The sequence below is a fragment of the Patella vulgata genome, chromosome 2, assembly GCF_932274485.2.
Source record: "Patella vulgata chromosome 2, xgPatVulg1.2, whole genome shotgun sequence".
Taxonomy (NCBI): Eukaryota; Metazoa; Mollusca; class Gastropoda; family Patellidae; genus Patella; species Patella vulgata.
This window is the reverse complement of record NC_065880.2, coordinates 30,022,162-30,044,099: the sequence shown is the minus strand read 5'-3', so window position 1 is coordinate 30,044,099 and position 21,938 is coordinate 30,022,162. Positions and strand designations below refer to the sequence as shown.

The window sequence follows — 21,938 nt, the reverse complement described above, 5'->3', positions numbered from 1 at the left end:
TGTAAGTCTATGTGAGCCTACAAAGGAAATGAAATGAGGTTTAACGTCCCATTTTTCTGCACAATGAAGACAGGTTGCCCAGACTGCGCGGCTATGGCCTACTCTTTTACGCGCATGCCAAATTGTACACTGGACTTCATTTTTTTTGTACCATTCCAATGACTAGACACTGTCCTTGGGCCTAAATAGGCATATAGGTAATAACTTTCTGGACAGATGTCTTTCTCCTACCTATATATTTTCCAACAATTTCTGGAATCAAGTGTTTGTTGCTTGTCCAAATATTGCATGGAGTACTTCACTCCTTGAGAACACATTATTCAAATAAAAACAAACACAGAATGTAATGATGATCTTTTTTTTTGTCAAGGTTTTTTGTATTTTAAAAGAGTGTAGGAATTGACAAAACCCAGTTTAGTCATCCAATTTGTACATTTTTACTTTTATGTTTTTATTTTATCACAAATAGTAAGTAAGACTGTACTACACTACAATACAGTACACAGTAATTCACTTTACGTATATACATTTAAATACATCCCATAACAACACCTTGTTATCTACTATCCATTGTATTGTTCTTTAACAAAGTCCCCCAAAATTAAGAAAAAAACTATTGTCTTAACTACACCCAGAAAAAACACCCAATTTGAAATCTTTTAATTACATGTATAAAACTAGATTATATAATAATAACCTAAGGGGTTTTCAAAGAACAAAGGGTGTACTGTTTTAATGTCTACTTCAGGGGTGATGAAATGTACATTGTATATTAATCTTACTTCTAAAGAACTTTTAGAAAATGACTAGCACTTAATACTGATGACAAATCTGATTGGTTAAATGGCTAAAGCTTTTGTTTGTTGGACATCCTTGGTTCATTTCATTTAGTAATGTTTAAAGAACTAGGAAGAACTTTTTAAATATTGGAAAATGAAAAACAAAATTCTACAAAACATCCTATTTAAGCTGTAACCAAAATAAATTAGATTTGAACTCTATTTTAATGTATACACAAATACAGATCTCACAAAATGTAGAGGCAGACGAAATAGCAAAAGGTTAAAATAGAAATAACAGAGTGATTGAGGCATAGACGTGGGGGAAAAAAAAGAAGAATGGACAGGAATAAAGTTTCTTGAAGAATAATTATATGACCAGCATATACATATAGAACATAGATATATAATATGTACAGATTATAAGATTGGCAAGTAAATATAAAAATATTGTTGAATGGTCAAAGGTGAAATCAAGCATTAGGCCATACCAATTTGAATTTCTGTTTTGGGAACACCTATTAACAATTTTGCTTCCTATTTCTTGGGGTAAAAAAATCATTTAAAAACCAAAAGAACTCATTTAGATCCAAAAATTTGAGTGTTGAAATTTTAACAAAAAATTGGATACGCATCTCAAATGGCTATTTATTGATCAAGTCCCAAAGAACTAAAATTAAATTGGTTTGGCCTGACTAATAGTTACTTGAAGATTGATAGAACAATGTTTTTAGTAATTTCAGACAGCTTCAAACTGTGCACATCTAGTTGTTTGTTATTCAAACTAGACTGGAGTTCCAAGACTGTAGATGTCTAAAACACCTGTTAACAATTAGCACTGTGGACAGTTTATCACCCAATCCTACTGATTAAATTTTCAATTGACAAACAATCCCTTTATGATAAATTCAATACTTGTTAATTTTATTATCCATGTTGGGCTTTAAATAAATAAAATCCTCTGTGTGTTTCTCAACAATAATAATAGACATTTTTGATAATAAAAGATATTAGCAATTTTGTTACACTTGTTCACAGAGTCTGACTCATAGTAAATGAAGCCTATACTTGTGTAATTATAAATTTTACTAGCGCTTATAATTTTACATAAAATGGTAGTTTGGAAGCTAATATAATGGGATTTTCCTATATTCTTGGAGGTTCGATACAAATTAGCGACTGGTATAATTTTAAATTATTGAAATACTATAGCACACTCTGTATACTTTTTCAATATATTTATCTGTGTATGGACAAAACATAAGTAAATACATTTTAAATTCCTTTTCCACTTCCTTGAAATTTTCCAAAACCCTTCTCTTTAGATTTACAAAATGAAATAAGCTTGTCAAAACCTGCCTTATTTAGACATCCCAACTGACAAGCTTGTTTCATTGCCAATCTTCAGTAACTCAAAGAGCACAGATAAATGGAAAATATTTTGCAGTGTTCAATATGGTGTCTAGAATATGTTCAGTATTTTCTAGCTGCACCGGGTCTACAAAATATACACAAGAACACTGGTAAGACTTTTTTTTTAATCAAAACATTAATAAACTAAAGAAAGGCCCATTTCTAGTTAAATATCACACACAAAAGGTTTGCTACAGGTATATAAATCTTATAATAATAATAATAAAAAGAATCCAATGACGTCATATTCAGTTTTGGAAAACTAACGGGCACCAAAACCTATAAAACATATTCAATATCCAATTCAAAATATGTGTTTTTCAACAAAATATTAAAATCGTCCTGTATGAATGTAAAGACTGGTGTAATTAAGAAATTGGATTCTACAAAAACCTTATGAAGAACGGGATGGCTTGCTGAATTATTATTGCACAAACTTTATTTGTCTAAAACAAAAAGATTGCAAGTTAAAATCATTGAAAACCAATGTAAACTTTAAATGGTAATAATTTAAGTTGAAAGTGATGTTAGACCATTTAAGATCAATCTTGGTAATTGCAACATTTTTAGATGATTTAATCTAGAAATGGGCTTTCATTAAAATAGTCTTTAAGCTTTAACTAGGATATAGACTGATAAATTAAAACGTGCTAATTCACACAATTTTGAACCGCTTTCTTACAAAATGTTTATGTAAATGTCTGAAAGTACTAACTAAATCATTAATTAGATCTGAATAAATAGGCATTAACTAGTGAACTAAACTTATATACACATGCAATTAATGTCTAGAAGACTGAAAAACAAGACACTAAAAATATTTTCCTATTTTCTGAAAAAAAACTTTAAGAACGTGAACTTCGAAAAACAATTGCCTCTTGTTAATATACTAACTCTGTGTGCTTGCTAGCAAAACCCCTAAAATACTTCTCAGAAGGGTAGGATTTAGGTGGGTCAGACAATTCCTTCATATGTTTTATTTCCAATAGAAGTATAATGAATTTCAAAACTTATTTTATGATTTAAACGATATATGGTCACAGTGCTATTATAATGAGAGACAATAGGTTTCTAATAATGTTAAAGACTAAGATAAAGAAACTTGTATAGTATTCAATTCAGTGAGTATTAGCACAATTTATAATATAAGAATTTTGTCTAAAATGTTGCCTCATTTCAGAGTGTTAACAATAACATCTTAAATAACTTAATATAAAATTACCGGTAATTATTGTATTCAGAATTCAGCCAAAATTTTTGTCAACTTATTTCATTGAATAATAAATTAAACATCAATAGCACTTGGCTCTATATTATATATGACAGCAGAATGAAATGATAATGTGTAATATATTCATCACAAATTTTGACAAAAATAACTTACTGATTTCTTCCAGTAATAACATTAACAAAAAAGAAAAGAAAAAAATTACCATCTTAATTTTCTTCATAAACGAATGAAAAATTTCCAATATACTAGCATTTTGTAAGTTTTAACAAAAGCGATGGTGAAAATAGCACTCTGAAAATGGGTAAATACTACCTTGAAAAAAATTAATTTCTTAATTAATAATAAAATATAGTAATTCTAATTTATTTAATAATTGCTAAGTAGATGAACTAAACAAATTCTTCATTAGCAATTAAAGTTAACCGATGCTGTCTGTATTTTCACTTGACAAAAAGGACATTCTCGTGTTCTCTGTGCACACGTTTCACACATTACACGATGATTACAGGGTAATACAGCTATTGTTCTATTTTTTTCTTGACACACTAAGCACTTTGATGATGTATGGTGGCTTATAATCTGAAAAAAAAAAAAAAAATAAGTTTAATAATAGTTATACTTGTTCTCTTTTCAAATGGGGGAGAGAGAGAAATGGGGTTTAACTTAACCTTTAAGGTCCACTTGAGACAAATAGGTCATTTCGGCACTAACATGGTTCACTTTTATTTCAATAATTCCATTGCACGTAGCGGTTTTTGGCTGTGGGATGAAACCGGAGGACCTGGAGAGAAAACCCACCCGGTTGTGGACCCTCGACCCTACTTCTTGTCACGTACAAGCTGAGAATCAAAACCTTGCCACTTGACTCAATGACAGACCTCGTGATCTTATGCACATGCGTTTAACGATTCGGCCAAACAACACCTCCTCTTCAAATGGACTTATTCGCAACAACCAATCGTCAATGATTCTATTGTCTTTATTAAGAAAATATTCTGATAATTTCATTATCAAAGTATTTTTCTAGAAATATCCAGCGTTTAAAGTCGTGGAAAACAACTATCATTTGTCATGCATTTGTCGACTTTTTGTCACATCTGAATGATTAGATATTGGTCTTTGCCAGACCTTCCATCCTGCCCAACTGACAAGGGGAAATCACACAAAACTACAGTCCCTGGCTGCCCAAAACTACTGCTCTATTTAGCACCTGACTGCCTAAAACCACTGCCCCCTTTTAGCAACTGACTGCTCAAAACTACTGCTCCCTTTAGCACCTGACTGCCCGAGTCATGTGAATAGCTATGAATTATTTAAGGACCGTAAGGGAGCAGCAGTATTTAGCAGTTTTGAAAATGGACTACAGACTCGATGTAAAAAAGATCACTTCTCTCTAATTTTTTCAGAGAACTTTGTTAGTTAATATTAAGTGCTAGATGTTTAACAAAAGCCCAGATAATAGTATGAAATGTTGCGTAAATGTTTTAATAGTCAACAGTTATCATACCTTATCTACACGTTCTAAATCTAGTTGTAATTGCTGTCGTATCTGACGTAATTGGGCTACATTAGATAATGTATCTATTTCACTAGATTTAGATAAACATCTAAAATATGGTCCACCTTTAACTCTGTCTATTTCTTGTTTTAACCTCTGAGCTTGTATAACAGCCTAAAAACACAGAAAACAATTTGTTGATTAATATTGATTTCAAACGACTTTATCAAACTTGGAGAAATTCTTATAAATTTAAGGATGTGCGGTATGAAGTATAACATCAAATCACTCTCTATATTCTGAACTTGACAGTCATTATAAAACATCTTAATTTAATAAACATTATCCTTAGCCGTCGAAGATAATAAGCAGAAATGGTTGATAGAATTCTCCAATGGGATCAAGGGAGTTAACTCCTGATCAGAAATTACTGACGATTCTTCAATATGATCAAGAGCATTAACTCTTGCTGCAGAAAATACTAAAATTTGTTAGAGAGAAATGTGGTTTAAAGTCCACTTGACACTAAGACGGTTATTTCAGGAACAACATAAGGTTCAATTTTATTTCAATGATTTGCTTGTGCGTAGTAGAGGTCTTTAGCAGTATGAGGAAACCCGAGGACCTGGAGAAATCACACAAGGTTGTACAGACCCTACTCCTTGTCCAACCCCCCGAAACTGCATTGGCTATAAAGTCTTGCAGACATTACAAATGCATATTATAACTTATTTACATTTTTTCTACTTACTTCATCTCTTTGTTTAATAGCATATAATTTATCTTCTTCTGCCTGTTTCGTTTTTGCATGTGACTCCTCTGCAGCTTTTTTCCATGCATCACATGCCTGCAATAAAAAAAATAAAATGTCAAAGCTGAAAACAATAATGGCCTTCATTAGAGTGGGAGCTGCTATCAATAAGAAAGAAATATGTTGCCAGCAAATGAAACATTGTTATTTGGATACACGTAACAGACTTATTAATGGCCACTATTGGAAACAATGGAAATGGAAGTGACCAAGACAGAAAGAATGTCCCACACTTCACAGTGTGACATCATTGAGGCAACTTGACTCAAGTTACTTTATGCTAACAGTGAGGCTAGGTCCCCCACTGCAATCCCAAAATAAATAGATGACACATATTAATTAATTGCACATTTATCTTATTGAAAGGTATCAAGCAATCAAACTGATTATCTATACTTAGTCCAAGGCTGGGGACATTAATTACGGGTATATACATGTAGATCCTATTTTACATACATCCACAATCCCTGAAGATTGATGCATTGTGAATCTTGAGGTAGCATTTACATAGATAGGTTACTTGACAATGAAACAAGAATGCAATTATGACCATCAGAAATAATTAGATACTGTAGTAAAGCATAAAAACTTTGCGTGAAAATACAAGTGATGATGACTGTTCAAGTTTGAAGATATCAATTAGCAATTATCGGAAATAATTAGATACTGTAAAGCAGCAAAATACCAGTGATGACAACTGTTCACAATAATCATGTAATGCTTAAATAACAAAATCTTTATACTTTAAAACATCACAAATTTCTAGTGACGCAGAAGATGACACCTGTTCCTAAAATATTCACAAATTTCTACCAAGTGAGCCAGGAAAAAACTGGTCACATTATTTCTATTAATTACGTCTTTCTTGTAAATATTTTTTTCATTTTGTTGAGTTAAGTCTGTACCATTACAGTGCAGTGGACGCTTTTTGTTAGTGTGTTTTGTCCACAGGTTTGCTCTTGCACTGACTAATATTTAGCAGTAATCAACAACAAAAAAATTGCTAAAAATTCCAATTTTCTGAATGATGTACATGTATATGGCCAAACCGTTCTAATCTACTTAAAATCAGAGCCATCCAATGGCATCAAGATTATGGTCTTGTCATGTTAATAAATGTCTAATCAATAATTTACAATATCATTTAAGGCCCAGGGGGTCACGGTGGCTAAGTGGGTAAGACGCTGGCTTGCTAGCCTGGAGGTCAGATGTTCGATCCCTGCATTGGCCGAGAAAGTTCATCCAGATTTTCCGGTGTGGTTCCCCCTTGTCAGTGATGCAGGACGGAGGGCCCGACAAGGACAGCTGTCTAGTCGTTCAGATGGGACTAAAAACCGAGGTGCCATGTACACATTGGCATGCACGTAAAAGATCCCTTGACAGTTGGGATTCTATATAAGAGTATGCCTGATTAGTCCAGTTTGGAGCAGAACAGTAGGACATTAAACCACATTCCATTTCATTTCAATTTAAGGCCGAAAGAAAGATCAACCCCATTCCATTTCATTTCATTTTAAGGCCGAAAGAAAGATCTACAATTGGCATATTTAGCTTTTACATAATGCCTGTTTAAGTATACAGGTAGAATGGTATATTTACACAAATCATTTAAGACAGGAAATGAGGTTTGATACCATATAATATATCTGGACATACATAAAGCATGTGCACCTCAATATGTGCATCTGCTATGTGGTGCAGATTATTAAAATAAATTAGCCTGTAGCTAAGGCCAATGTCATTAAATGCACAGTGCCTTGTTTTAGCTCGATATCTAACTACGTGTATTTCAATATCACAGATTGTTTGGTCAAATGCCTGAAAATATGCCTCATTATGTCAGAAATATTGAGCCTTAAATCAGAATGGGAAATATAACATCTTCTTCCAAGATATATTTTAAACATATAGGGAAATACTGAAATACATCAAGATCTCGGGTGTGAAGAAAATAGCATGGTAGGATTGACAGAAATCGGTTTAACATCTACTCAACACAAAACCCCCTCAGAACTACAGGAGGGTAACCTGACATAAACTGTATCATTCTTTGCTTGATAAAGAGGGGAGAACCCTTGTCGAAATGTCACCAGAAATAAATATTTTAAGTAACTTGTATTCCATATAATTGTGTCATGTGTTACTCTCATTGAGTTTGTAAATGCCACTTTAAACAATGTATCCAACTAAGCAGAGTTATCATTGTCAGCATCTGAGAACAGGGTAAGGCTTATCGTCATGTTTCTGGCGAACTGACGAACTGATATATTCAAGTATATATTTAAGAAGTATGCGTTTGAAATTCGCGTTCCGTTGTTATCTCTGTAGCCATCAAATAATAACATTTATGTAAATGACGTTCGGTGTCCTGATGTATATGTATGAAATATTAAATCACAAATGAATGTTATTATTATTTGATGTCCACAGATATAACAACAGAACGCAAATTTCAAACACATAATTCTTAATACTTAAATATATCAGATTCATCCGTTCGCCAGAAAAGCGACGTTATGTCTATGCCTCCCCTCTGGTGCACTTGATCATTAAAATTGAATGAAATACTCACTGTTCTATATACACCTTCTAAATCTTTAGTTTTAGAATCTTTTATCCTTAACATTTCTCCACCATGATTATTATTCGTATATCCATAATTCATAGGGGATTGAGGTCCTGTACTACGAGGTGACATAGAGTTCATTTCACTATAAGAATTGGGATATTTACTACTACTAGGATGTCCAAGAAATGGACTTGATAACTGAAATTAAAAAGAAAACAACACTTATAAAGATTCTTAACTCTTAATTGACTCATAAGCATAACATTACCCATATCAACAAAAGTCAACATTACGATGAGCCGAATGTAGCGGCTCGTGCGTAATGAGAGTTACTTCCCTTACCATTTTTTTAACGTGATAGAAGTAATTAATAAATTAATTTTGATATGCTTATTCTGATATTTATGAAAATGGAATTATCGGTACATGTTGTGACAATACCAGTATATGGAAATCACAATTATATACATGAATTTGATAGGAAGTATCTAAATTAGAGCACTTCAATAGTAATTTGTGACATACAATTCATATTTATGAAAATGGCACCATATATAGGAATATATCACTATATATGAAAACATAACAATAAAGAAGTATATTTACTTGTTCATCTTTCTGTAATTGATGTAAAGGTACCATTGAATGTGCGAAACTACCAAACGGTGACGGGGGAGACTGGGAGAGACTGCCTACACTACCTCTTTGCTGTACTTTATTAGGAGGAATACCTATAGGTCCTGATATTGATGACGAACCGAGACAACCTGATGCTGATAGTCCACAACTTATAGAACTACTCACAGAATTATTATCATTGTCAAATTCAAAATCATCCAAGCTAATATCATCTAAAGCTTTACCTAAAAATAAGAAGAACACAACAATAAAATATTTGAAGAATAAAGATAACAAGTAGTTGCCATGCAAAACATGCCCACAGTTTGCAAGAGATGGATAGAGAAGAAGCTAAAAAAGCTATTTTTCCTATTTTTCGGAGATCTCTGGGATATAAACAAATTTTTAAAGTTTCATCAAAAGTGGATAAAAATTGTGACCTAATCCAGGGAGTTACGGTCGGATAAGTGCCAATTGGATATTAACTTTAGCCTCTAGAGCATCAACAAGATATTTCAAAGAGATCAAGGGCCATAACTCTGGCAGTAACTATCAGAAATTGCTGAAAAACACTAGGATTCTTCGTCTCATGACCTTAAACACTTTGTATAGAAGTCAAACGGATATTAACTTTAGCATCTAGAGCGTCCACAAGATTTTTCAAAGTGATCATGGGTAATTATCTGAAATCGCTGCAAATCAATAAGATTCTTCGTCTCATGATCTTAAACACTGTGTATAAATTTAAAGTCAATCAGATATTAACTTTAGCCTCTAGCAATTGTGGATGCGGGACGGACCGACGAGCGGGGACGATGAAAAAATATGACCACATTTCAATGTGGGCGTATAAAAATCAATAAGAATTGTGACCCCTCAAGTGTCCACAATCTAAAAGCGTTATTTTTTTCGTACAATCAGGGGTCATAATCAATGAAGTTACGGTCTCATATATACCAATATCGAAAGGAACCAAGATCTTTAAGATATAAACCTATACTTCAAGTAAGCTCTCCAGCCAGTCAATTTCACTGTCAGTCAGTCAAGACTGACACAAGCGCCCTAGACTCGCCCTGAACATCAAATGGAAGTTATGCTAGTTAATCATGCTTTTTAACAACACCCAAAGTTTGCTTATTACAAATTAATTCATCTGGACAACTTCAAAAACATAAAATCAGGAAATGTATGACAAGGGGCCTTTTTCATGAAATCCTAAACTGAAATATTTTAAGAATGCGGTCTCTTCATTAGATAAAATTTGTATTACCAGGTAGGATTTTTACTCTCAGACAACGAAAATACTGAATTCTTAAACTGTTCTATAGGTGTATTTTATGATCACATTAATAGGTTTTGGAAAAATAATGGTATTTTCTGTAATTTTCTGTTTCAAATGCCAGATTCCACGTTTTTATTGGAAAATCGTCACCATTGGTTCTAGTTCAAAGTTTTCATGAATAAAGTCAACCATATAGTATTATAATAACTCACCAATAACTGATTCAACTGTATCACCTGGGGGATAAAATGCTGGAGCTAGAGCAGACATCAAAGAACCTGTTGCTACTGTTCCTGTCTGACTACATGTAACTGATGACGTATTAAAGGCACTTGGTACAGTATTACTCACATTCATATTATGTAATAGTATCAAATTTTGTTTCCGTTTATTTTTTTCATTAGCATCTATTGATAGATCACTATCTATAGCTTGAAGCTGTTTCCGTAATAATCCCTGATAAACAATATATAAAAAATAATCATTAATAACACAGAAAATATTATTGAGAGTTGTCAAATAATCAAATACTCTTTTTAAACATCTAATCCAAATCATCTTGGACATCGCATTTCATATAACTTACTGTCAGTTTTCCAAGCTGTTAAAAATCGCAGGCCATGACCAACTCTGCCAGTGGGTTTGCTTTGAAAAAATTATCTTAAGTCGCCATCAAAAAAACATGGGAATGTTTCTTTTGTAGGTAATAGGAGCATTTAAAAGTCACTATAAACTGATCGAGGGCAACAACCAATGAAGTAATGATCAGAAATAGTTCAAATTCAATAATCTTCTAGTTCTTGCTGGCGCTAACATAAACAAGACGTACTGAAATTCAACTAATAACTTTAGCTGTTCTGAGTTACCGAAAAAAAATTAAAATTAATAAGCTTTTTCATCTCAAGAACAGAAATAATGTTTATAAATTTCAAGTCAATCAGATGATAACTTAGAGGTATTGCAAACATCTGGTTTTGCATTAAACAGATAGAAAGAATGTCGGGCGCAAAATTCATATCAAAAACTGCAAAAACTATACTTTAAAATGACCAAAGCAATTTTCATTACAATAGCGCAGCAGTTGATGGATAAAATCTAACCTGATAGTCATCCCGTTCACTGCCTGGTGCTTTTAAATATTGTGTCCATGGCATACCAACATCTGAACTAATACTGCTTGAAACACTACTAGATCGACCTTTACCTATAGGTTCTGGTAACGGACTACTATTCGAATGATTTATACCTATATAATTATTACCATTACCTAAACTCTGAAAGAGATAGAAAGAAATTGTGTTTAATGTCATTTAGCTGTGGGGCACGCAAAATAGTCCTACAATACGGAAATCTCTTCAGTTTGAGGCTGTCTAAGAAACAGCAGTTTCAGACTGTTTTTGTCTGTTCATGGATGTACCACTTTTCTTTAATTTTCTTCAAGGAACTGGGGTAGTCAATATTTACATGTACCAAGACATACTAAAGGTTTAATGATAAAATGAAATGTTGAATTTGATCAGATATTATGTCCTAAATGTATTCCATACATTTCTAAACAATAACAAATTTAATAATTTTGTAAGGTGGAATCGAGATATAATTTTTTTTTTGCTTCTTCATATACATGTAACATTAGATAAATGGTACATGTATTAACACTTGACATTTTTACCAAATCAAAGTGGTTATTTTTCTAGTTACATCTTTCGTAGTTCAATAGATTCAATGTAATTTTTTATTTATTTAAAAAAAAAAACCAAGACAAAAAAATAGATTTGAAATTGTGTAAAGTTAACTATATGTGGTATTGTATATTAGGCCATACAGAAAAATTATATTCTGGTTCTCTGACAATTCATCAAAAAAATCTGATGCGGAAGAGAAGTTATAATTTTTAATTGATGACAATGGGTCAGTTTTGGGGTGCCATTTTGATTGCCAATAACATCTATCAGGATTGTGTACTTGATAATTGAGCCTACTAGTCACTTTCCAATACGACCAGAAATGTTTAATAACATTACCTCTCTTTACCAAAGGAAATATGAACTTGCAGTAATCAACAACAATGTTTCTATACGACCATATTTATGAGACACAGCACTACCTGAGAAACAGATTTTAATATTAAATATGGCCTTACTATGATACTTACTGAACTAGTACTATTTGTCCTTTCTTTACCTATAGGATCAGGTAACCTTACATTACTACTTATCACATGTTTACCATTCTGATCTGTATATAACTGAAATCAAATCAAATGTGGTTAAATTTACTGTACAAACCAGACTCATGATGTCAGGAGATCCTGAGCTTGTTGCCATGGTGTACAAATACCTATCGTCTTGCAGTGTGCTATGGGGGAACTTGTGTCTGAACAGCAGCACTAAGGCCTACTCTTATTTTCATTTCCAGTCTGATATACACATGACCTTGCTTTTTCATACAATCTAAACTATTAGCTGATTTTCCTTTTCAGACCCTTCCTTCTACAACACTGACACAGGAAAAAAAAGCCTGAAGCTCTTTCTCTGCCAGTACTGAGCAGATTGAACCTCCTGGTTAGTGAGCCAGTGCCATACTAACCCGGCCACTTTCGGTTCCCTGTATATAACTACAATAATATTCACATTGCTGATATTGTCTGCCAGATCTCTGTATGGTGATGGAAGACATTAACGTATTTCACACATTGTTACAACTATAAATTATATAAATAATAAATCTTAAAGGGTAATTGGGTACAGCAATAGCAATATAGTACCAGACTTCAAACTAACTTTACACTGGACACAATCATATATATTGTAAATAGTGTTTATTTCTGTTTAATACCCCTACAAAATAAGTAAAAATATTTACAGAGAATTGTGTCCATAGATATCAAAGGTCAATTTGATAGTATTACCTTTTTTGCATTGAGCTTGCTTTCACCATTATCAGAGCCACTACCCGAGTTAGGCAAGGCATTAGTTAGAAATGCTGCTAAAGAATTATCACTAGAAGGGGCTACATCCCTTTCAGATGTCATTTCCTCTGTAATCGAAACAATATCTTAGAATTAGATATATATTTACGAAAATGAAATGAAATTGGGTTTAACCTCCCACTGGTCTGAAGATGGGAGTTACCAATGAGGGAAATTTTGATTAGACAGCGATGCTACTGCCTACTCTTATTACAAATTCCAACTGTTAAGGGTTCTTTTACATGCACGACAATGTGTACACAGGACCTTAGTTTATTGTCACATCCAAATAACAATGTGGTGTCCCTTGAAAGGCCTTCACTCCTCCACAAATGACAAAGGGGAACCACACCACAGAATGACAAGACAAATATATTTAAGAGAAATAGACCTCCTAACTGACATCATCCAAATATTGATCATTTTCAACTATGAATTCTGAATTCATACCATTGTGGGTTTTTTTCTAGATTCCAATATTTTGAGTGCAACAAATTACATTGACACAAAAATGCCCAAATAACAAGAGTTCTTCCCCTTTATGAAGAGAAAATGTTGAGAAAGTATTTAATGTGTATTGCTGACAGATTCTTCAGTAGTTCAATTAACATAAATAGAAGAAAAACTTACGTTCTACATGAGCAAATGCACAAAATGGCCCCCTCGGACAATAACCACTCTGAACCATATCATTACATTTAGTTGATTTATATATCTGCAATTAAAAGAAAGGTATAAACGAAGAATAATATTAATTAAAAAGAAAGACATTTCCATACATCTGTATCAGCTGCAGATTATTACAAGTCTAAATTAAAATTAAGAAAAAGTTGCCGGACACCAAAATAATGTAATATAAGCAGTTCAAGCAGTCCATCAAAGTGTTACAAATGGAGAGTAACTCCAGACCTAAAAGTGTCAACAATGTTTTTCAAAACAATCAAGGGAACTACCTTTGGAAATAGTAATCATAAATTGTTAACTGTGTTCACAGTGATCAGTTTATTTTAAGTAGAATCTTATCAACCATGTATTTTACTTACTTCTGTATGAAATTGTTGTTCAGTTCTAGTATGACAATATGCACAGTTATCATTATTTTCACATAAAGACGGATCTCCCCACTCATCACCATGTTTAACATTCGGACAAGGAGTAGACCTATAACATAACGAAATTGATCATCTTGTAATTAATTACTGCTAGGATGAGTCACAATGTTCTAGCAGCATGTAATAAATAGAAAGGAATGTAAACGTCAAATAACCACATTTAGCTTTCAAGGGTAATAATTGATATATTGTTAGCCTATTATAATTTGTCTTTTGTGAAGAGTACTTAGTGTGATCTAAAAATTATACATTTAACTTTTAATTTGATATTACATATGGCTTAGTGCCGTCAGGTCACTAACCAGGAGGTCCTAGGTTCGATCATAGTGCAAGCTGAGAAACATGCTCAGTGTTTTCCAGTCTGCTCTCCTCTTGTCACAGGCGTAGCACGGAGGGTCTGGCAAGGAAAAGTATCTAGTCAGTCAGATAGTATGAAAAAATGAGGTATACCCTTGCCTAGTGGCATGTAAAAGATCCCCCAACAGTTGGAAATATGCCTGTCATTATCAAACCAAATGGTACAGAAACGTAAAACGTCTGGTGAGCAGATTTGCTCTGGACAACAACACATACATGTAACATTACGTAACAGATTGTCCAATACACACTTCAACTTCTTTCATATAATCATCTGTTAAAATGATAATAAATAATTACTGTACCTATATTTATTATTTTTAGGAGATCTACGCCTATCTCTCGTATTATGATACTGCGGACATGCATAGCCCTGTCGACATAATCTTGGTGGCCTTTTACATGGTTCAGTTTTATAATAATGTAATACATAATTTGTATCTGAAAAAGAAAAGAAATCTATCTTTTAATTGAAAATAGCTGCATAAATTCCACTTGTTAAATGTATGACATTAAACTTTTTTGAAAGTAACAGATTTGTATTTTTGTGAAAGGTCAACCCACACATTCACACTACTAACAATCTAGGTAAAATCTCATAATGTTTCCTGTACATGGATATTGGGGTTATTGTACCAACGAAAACATTTAAGGAGATTTATTGTTCCTACATAATTTTTCGGATTTTACTGCTGAATAATATCTGGCATTATACACACACTATTGATATGGCATGGTGCTTATAAAAGGCTCTCCTAAGAAATTTTAGCTATAGCTCTCCTTTTATTTCAAGCACTACACAGACTTTTATGTAATTGGTGATGTGATAGTCTGGTTAACTCAGTCTTCTATATCTTAGACTGGTATGCATAAAAATTGATAATTAACTAGACATTCACACAATTAACCAGTCTATGTTCAATAGCTCAGACAGAATTCAACTAGCAAATGAGGGTACCGGTAAATTCAATTGTAAATTTACTAACGTTACAATGCACACACAAACTCTGAAGAGGCAATAGCCGTATGCTATCACTGCAGAAATTCCAATGAGTGCTCTTCTCTTTTCAAATATATATAATACAGAAAGATGTCACATTTAATAACATTAACCATAAAAGCATTTTTATACATGTTTATGAGTGAAACCCGTGAGATGGGACATTTTCACCACATTGTGTGACTTCTGATTGTCAATACAAGATGAATCAGTCTATTTGAAATAATTACACATGACAACATGCGGAGTTTATTCAATAGTAAAGGTCAATTTATCTATTTAAAAGTTATGATAATCATATTCTAGAAGTTCAGATAACTTATTTTAAGTTGTCACAAAACAAAACATACAACCAAAATTTCAATAAGTTTGAATTTTTTTTTTTACCATGTTTCAATGTGGGAGTATAAAAATGTAAACTTTGATTACAGTTATGATAAGGGCAATAACTCAAATTTATATTTTCTGAAAAGCAATTCTGAATCTCTGATACTGTTTATCCATACATGTGTAACTGCTAGTATACTGGCAGTCAACCGAAACAATCCCAAAAAGAGTTCACCATAAAAATCTGAATTCTATGATCCAAAGAGCTACCGTACATATACATGTACCGTACATGTATTTTACAAGGTTTCGTGAAATAATAGATATGTGACTCTGATAGTAGGAGGGTTCATGACTTTTAATCTTTGTAAGTTAATGAATATTCCACATCCATACTGAAAATCAAAAGGCTATGTCTATGACTTGAACACCGGTTTGTTTACATTCATTCATAAGAAATTTAGAAGAAAATTATGGATGTTACAAGGGATGATCTTTTTATTCGTGGGTATGAATATTTTATTGTAGTAGCAACCGAAAATAACACAAAATCTAGTGGTGTGTGTTTTAAAATTGTTAATTGCTCAGATTGTTCATACATGACAGTAGGCACATCAGCACTAATTTAACACAATAAAATATGTTGTTGTCGTTGTTTATTACAATTTCAACCTCTATTACATTATACACGATATTATGGACTGGTTGATTTAATTAAGATTATTTACATTTGAAGAAGGCACAAAAAAAGGTAAAACCATCAAAATCTCACAGTGTTCAAATTTACTGTCCTGAGAAGAGTGGGCTGGTCATCTAAATTAAGTTTTATCCAATAAATATACATAGTTGTTTATTTACATGTAGGTGCCTTCAATTATCTATATAAACATGCTGATTGGTGCATCAATTTAGTAATCAATATTATAATTGGATTATTAATGTCTATTCAACTATCTCAAACTTGTGTTTATACACAGGACGCATTCCTATGGGATACAATTACTGATTATTACAGTAAAATTTGGACTTGGCTTCTACTGTCTTTATCAAGCAAAGATACTGTTTATTTAAACTTGACAGCTACATAATAACTTCAATTTCTTTATTTGCACATTACGTCCATTAAGGAATCCAAATTTGGGATAATAATTGATAACATGAAGTGTAATTTCTTTTCTTCTTTTCTGAAACTATTTTCCATTGTGAGGCAATATAAATGAAACCTCTTTTTAACCAAGCCTACCATAATGTTACATTTATGTTGATTGGTTTAACAATATTTCTTTATTTCAAATATTACATCATATTTGCACAATAGTACAAGAGGATTTGACAACAAGCTGAAGGTTATGCTGAATTGTTTCCTGCTGCCTAAAGTAGAATAAATAAGTAATATTTACCCAAATTAAAGGAGCTAAATCGCTAATATTTGGGACCTAGAAATTGACACAAGTGGGTCGCAACTCATATAATACTGTAATATGAATGTATATAAACTGATTTACATTCAACCGTTTCCGTTTTTACTCTAATTTCAAATCAGTTACTGTATGTTCCATGAAATAAGCCAGCAGTGTCAATCAAGTGCAAATTCCTAGCGTCTGGTTATTCCAGTCTACATACGCCGTTTAGTTTGCTGCAATATGTCTAGCCTCGTTCCTCTAGTCTCTTGCTAGAACTGGGGCTGAAATGCATTATGGTACACGATTTGTGTACCAATGGTAAAATATTTATTTTGTCTTAAATATTGGATATCAGAAGCCCACCATTTTCCGGTAAGATCACAGCATCAATGTTGTTTTAAATTGACAAATAATTCGTGTTTTAAATGTTGAAGATTTTGGATGATACTGAGTTAGAGACTTAGCTCCTTTAAGGAAGAAATACATGTTCCTTTCCAAAAGGAAGAAACAGTTTGGCTTGAAAGTTTCAGGTTGTAGGGCGTTGGTAAAAATAAGTTTGTAACTTAAGTAACCTAAATATCAAAACTTGATATAAACTTTTCTGATTGAGAAAATCATACATTTAAGTAACTTACCATTCCATTTAGGATCTTCAGCTAAAATTTGTTCCTTTTCTAAGCTACTAGGTGAACTTGAGAGGGTTGTAACTTTTTCTAGGTCTATTTGATCAACAGTTTTAAGTTCATGTATATCATATACTGGCGGGCGTAAATCGGCTGCACCGTGTGCAAATGCACAATGTGGTCCATTTTTAGCACAATGTCCTCTAGGATCAGTTTCATATACACAGGTACCAGTTTTATAGTATCGTAAATGATATCTTCTTTCTGTATCACCTGCTGTCCTATGTAGATATGGACAACTAAAAAACAAAACACAACCAAGAGTAAAAGAAAAGAAAATGGTCAAGTAATAATCCCCTAATTATTGAAAACAAACATAACATGGTTGTTCTAAATCCCCAATAGTCATGGTATTATTTACTTTTCTTAAATTTATGTAATATCTTGATTACATCAAGTCAGCTAGATTTAAATTGATTGCTGACAACTAGGAAAGAAATTACTGTCTGAGTCTTGGTAAATTTTAAACAGATTTCTTCGATTATGAACGAACTACTTAACTTTGGTTATTATAAACTTACCTGTGTGTTTGTAATCAACTCCCGTTCGATAAAATCCATTGCACAACTAATTATCACAATGATGAAAACAAGTTCTCTCTTGAAAAATTGAAATATCACAAACTTTTCCCAGAGAAAAATACCAATATGGAAAATGGTTACGTCACTCTGCGGAGGATATCATTTCGTATTAGGGGTGACAGCATAGGAAATTCAAGTACAATTACGACAAGAATCCATGACCACTCGGACCAAAGACCACCCGGTTCAAGACCAGTCGGACCAACTGATAGACCACTCAGCCCAAACAAATAGACTACTCGGACCATACAAAAAGACTATTCGGACCCAACAGAAAGACGACTCGGACCAATAATATAGTGTTGTTTTAATAAATTGATAATTGCGTTTGTTTTAATATGATTACTCGAACCAATAATAAAGTGTTATTTTAATAAATTGATAATTGTGTTTATTTTAATATGACTACTCGAACCAATAATAAAGTGTTATTTGAATAAATTGCTAATTGTGTGTGTTTTAATATGACTACTCGAACTAATAATAACGTGTTGTTTGAATAAATTGATAATTGTATCCCAAATTGCAAAATATCGAGAACCACACTTGTAGTCACGTTTAAAAAGGTGCATATTATAAACGTCCGGTCTTCGTATTATTATGGGCTGTTTATATTAACGCATCAAGGGCGGATAACTTGAAAACGTGTTCCCCCCCCCCATATATTAATCGAGAATTAATGTTCCGCTTCTTACGGGGTCATACGGGCTTAGCAGCATTATATACCCACCCTGGCACCCAATAGGCACGTTGAGGGCTGTCGCAACACGCTTAAAGATGTTACTGAAGCGGTTATTATTCGATCGAAAGAATGCGTATAAAATTAAAAATACACTCAGAGAATTCGGAGGTAAGCTTCATGATCCTTGATAAATTATTTATAACAGAAAGAAGATAGGATATTTATAGTTTATATATGACTTTATTTTTACGACTATCCGTGCAATCAGTGATAATTTAATTGTGGAGAAAATTTGATAGACTGGCGATCAATGGTTTCCATATAAATCTCCTATGTAATTGCCTTCAATTGATATTTTTCGTCGCCCAAACCCATAGACGATCAAAATGATCGCGCTGTCAAACTATCTTTCAATGTTAACCAACCCCCGCAACAGGTATATTGGATTCGACCAATACGTCACGAAGACATTGTCGACATTGACTCTGTCGAAATTACAAGTCAATTTTCAAATTTTTCAAGAGAGAACTTGTTTTCATCGTTGTGATAATTAGTTGTGCAATGGATTTTATCGAACGGGAGTTGATTACAAACACACAGGTAAGTTTATAATAACCAAAGTTAAGTAGTTTGTTCATAATCGAAGAAATCTGTTTAAAATTTACGATGGTTCACACAGTAAATAAAATTTTTGTACATGAAATCTAGTAAATATTACATCTTTTAGTTTTTACAATTTATTCATACAATTTGTCATCTTTTTATTTAACATACATATTAATGTTTATTTTGTAAATTTAAATTAATGTTAAAAAAAAAATCTAATCTCAACTAAAGTACCCAATACACTCATATTCAATTCCAAGGCCCTTTCAGAATAAATGGAGATTGTACCATCATAAGGTCAAGGTTGCGGATTGACCCAAATAATAATTACAGCTGATATAAATAACACAAAAGAGAATCCGAAAAAAATCAGTATAAACCTCTTGGGCAGCAACAAAATTATGGCTACAGCTCCATATTTTATTTTGCTATCTAAATCCAAATCAACTAACAGGTAACACACAGTACAAATGTATAAATGATAACAAAAGCGGGAACTATTTCTGTACTTGACACTGACAGCCGTGTACCAACACTAACAATGTGCTGAATGCATGGGGGCTGTCATAATACAGCAACAAAAACACGGGATAATCCAATCTAACTGTAACAGGTCTAGCCGTTGTCATCACGCAACTCTTTCTAAAAACCGAGATTACTACTAAACCAATTCGTTCAAATACTCAAACAATCACAGGCGACAAACGCGCAGTTAGAAATATGTTTACATTTGTACTACTTTGTTGCGATCTAAAATAGAACAAGATGGCCGCCATTTTTGTTTACAACATGTCAAAATAACTTGCAGACATTTTTCTATCTTGCTGACTAGAAATCCACGAGTTGTGTTCACTGTGTTTCACACTGTTACATCGTCAGCCATTCAGTTACGGTCAAAAGGCATATATTCTTAGAAAATATAACTTTCTCAAAGAGAAAAATAGCAATGGTATCTCCGTATGGTCATTTCCCACCAAAATTTGAAAGAACCGACAAGATTACTTACTCATTTCCATTCGGACATATTCCAGTAGTTTCATCATACTTTGTACAGTATATATCTGGACTATAATTGAACGTTCCATCTCTTCTTCGCACCGGTCGGCGTCTCCTTTGATTCAAAAAATGCCAATGAAAACAAGTAAAAGGTCTATGAAGTGTACATTTGTGTTGCAAGAAAAGTGGGCATTGTTGTGTACGGAACTCTTTTAAGTATCTGTAAAAGATTCACAAAATATACATAAATGACAGCCCCTCGAATCTATTGATATACCATCTAGCTATATTTTTTTATGTAAAAAGTCATACTTACGTGAAATGTTGAGGTTTTTCAACCTCAGTTTGTAAAAGTGGGGTCTCCGACGGCATTTTTGTTGTCAATACTTTCCCTTCGCGCAGCCTTTCGGCGCAAGTGTAATTTCAATACTTTGATTGGCTGAAACTGGTCATGTGACTGGGTATTCCCATATCAGACAACGGGCACCTGTCAATTCCACTTTCACTAGTATTATATTAGCCTCCAGGTTATGGAAAATACAATATTTTACAATTTTGCAATAAATTTACATTGTAGTAATATAAATCTATGCAAATAATTTGCAAAGCACGTATTCTTAAAAAGAATTATCGGTTGTTTGTGACATAATTATTGACTTAAATAACGGACACGAATCACAAAGCACCCGCTTTCTTAACGGGACCGTTGTTAATGTCCCATTGTTTGCCTTCAAATTCCTGTCAACAAATGGAAAGTTGGTTCGGTGAAACTATTTGAGGAAGCTTTTATTTTAGCAACTAAAGTGGACAATAAAGTCTTTCTCAGTACTCAATAATTTGGATTATTGGCCTTTTTCACGAGTAGCTGTTACAGAAAGACAGAAATTAAGCTGAGTCTGATATAATTAAGTTTTCGACCGGTTTCATATCTGCAAATAGACAAAACATATAATATAAAATCTGTATATTTGCATCTATATTCGCCTTGATCAAAATCGCTTATTTCACAACAAGGGTCA

The 21,938-nt window shown here is 32.9% G+C and overlaps 1 protein-coding gene across 2 annotated transcripts; it reads right to left on the bottom strand.

Moving 5' to 3' along the window:
• Positions 1–342: 342 nt before the first annotated feature.
• On the bottom strand, positions 343–21,419 carry LOC126811442 (RING finger protein unkempt). Of its 2 annotated transcripts, none has more exons than XM_050537048.2 (15): positions 21,236–21,419; positions 20,930–21,139; positions 18,007–18,293; positions 14,947–15,082; positions 14,216–14,333; positions 13,803–13,887; positions 13,113–13,240; positions 12,357–12,449; positions 11,302–11,475; positions 10,414–10,657; positions 8,908–9,164; positions 8,305–8,499; positions 5,673–5,768; positions 4,931–5,095; positions 343–4,002 (listed from the first exon to the last, which is right to left on the bottom strand). In XM_050537048.2, the coding sequence occupies exons 1-15, from the start codon at positions 21,289–21,291 to the stop codon at positions 3,829–3,831; spliced, it is 2,418 nt and encodes an 805-aa protein (XP_050393005.1). In that variant the 5' UTR covers positions 21,292–21,419; the 3' UTR covers positions 343–3,828. The 2 variants fall into 2 exon arrangements, with proteins under 2 accessions (XP_050393005.1, XP_050393004.1); XM_050537047.2 differs by having other exon boundaries at positions 14,947–15,100; positions 21,236–21,415.
• Between the last annotated feature and the right edge of the window lie 519 nt (positions 21,420–21,938).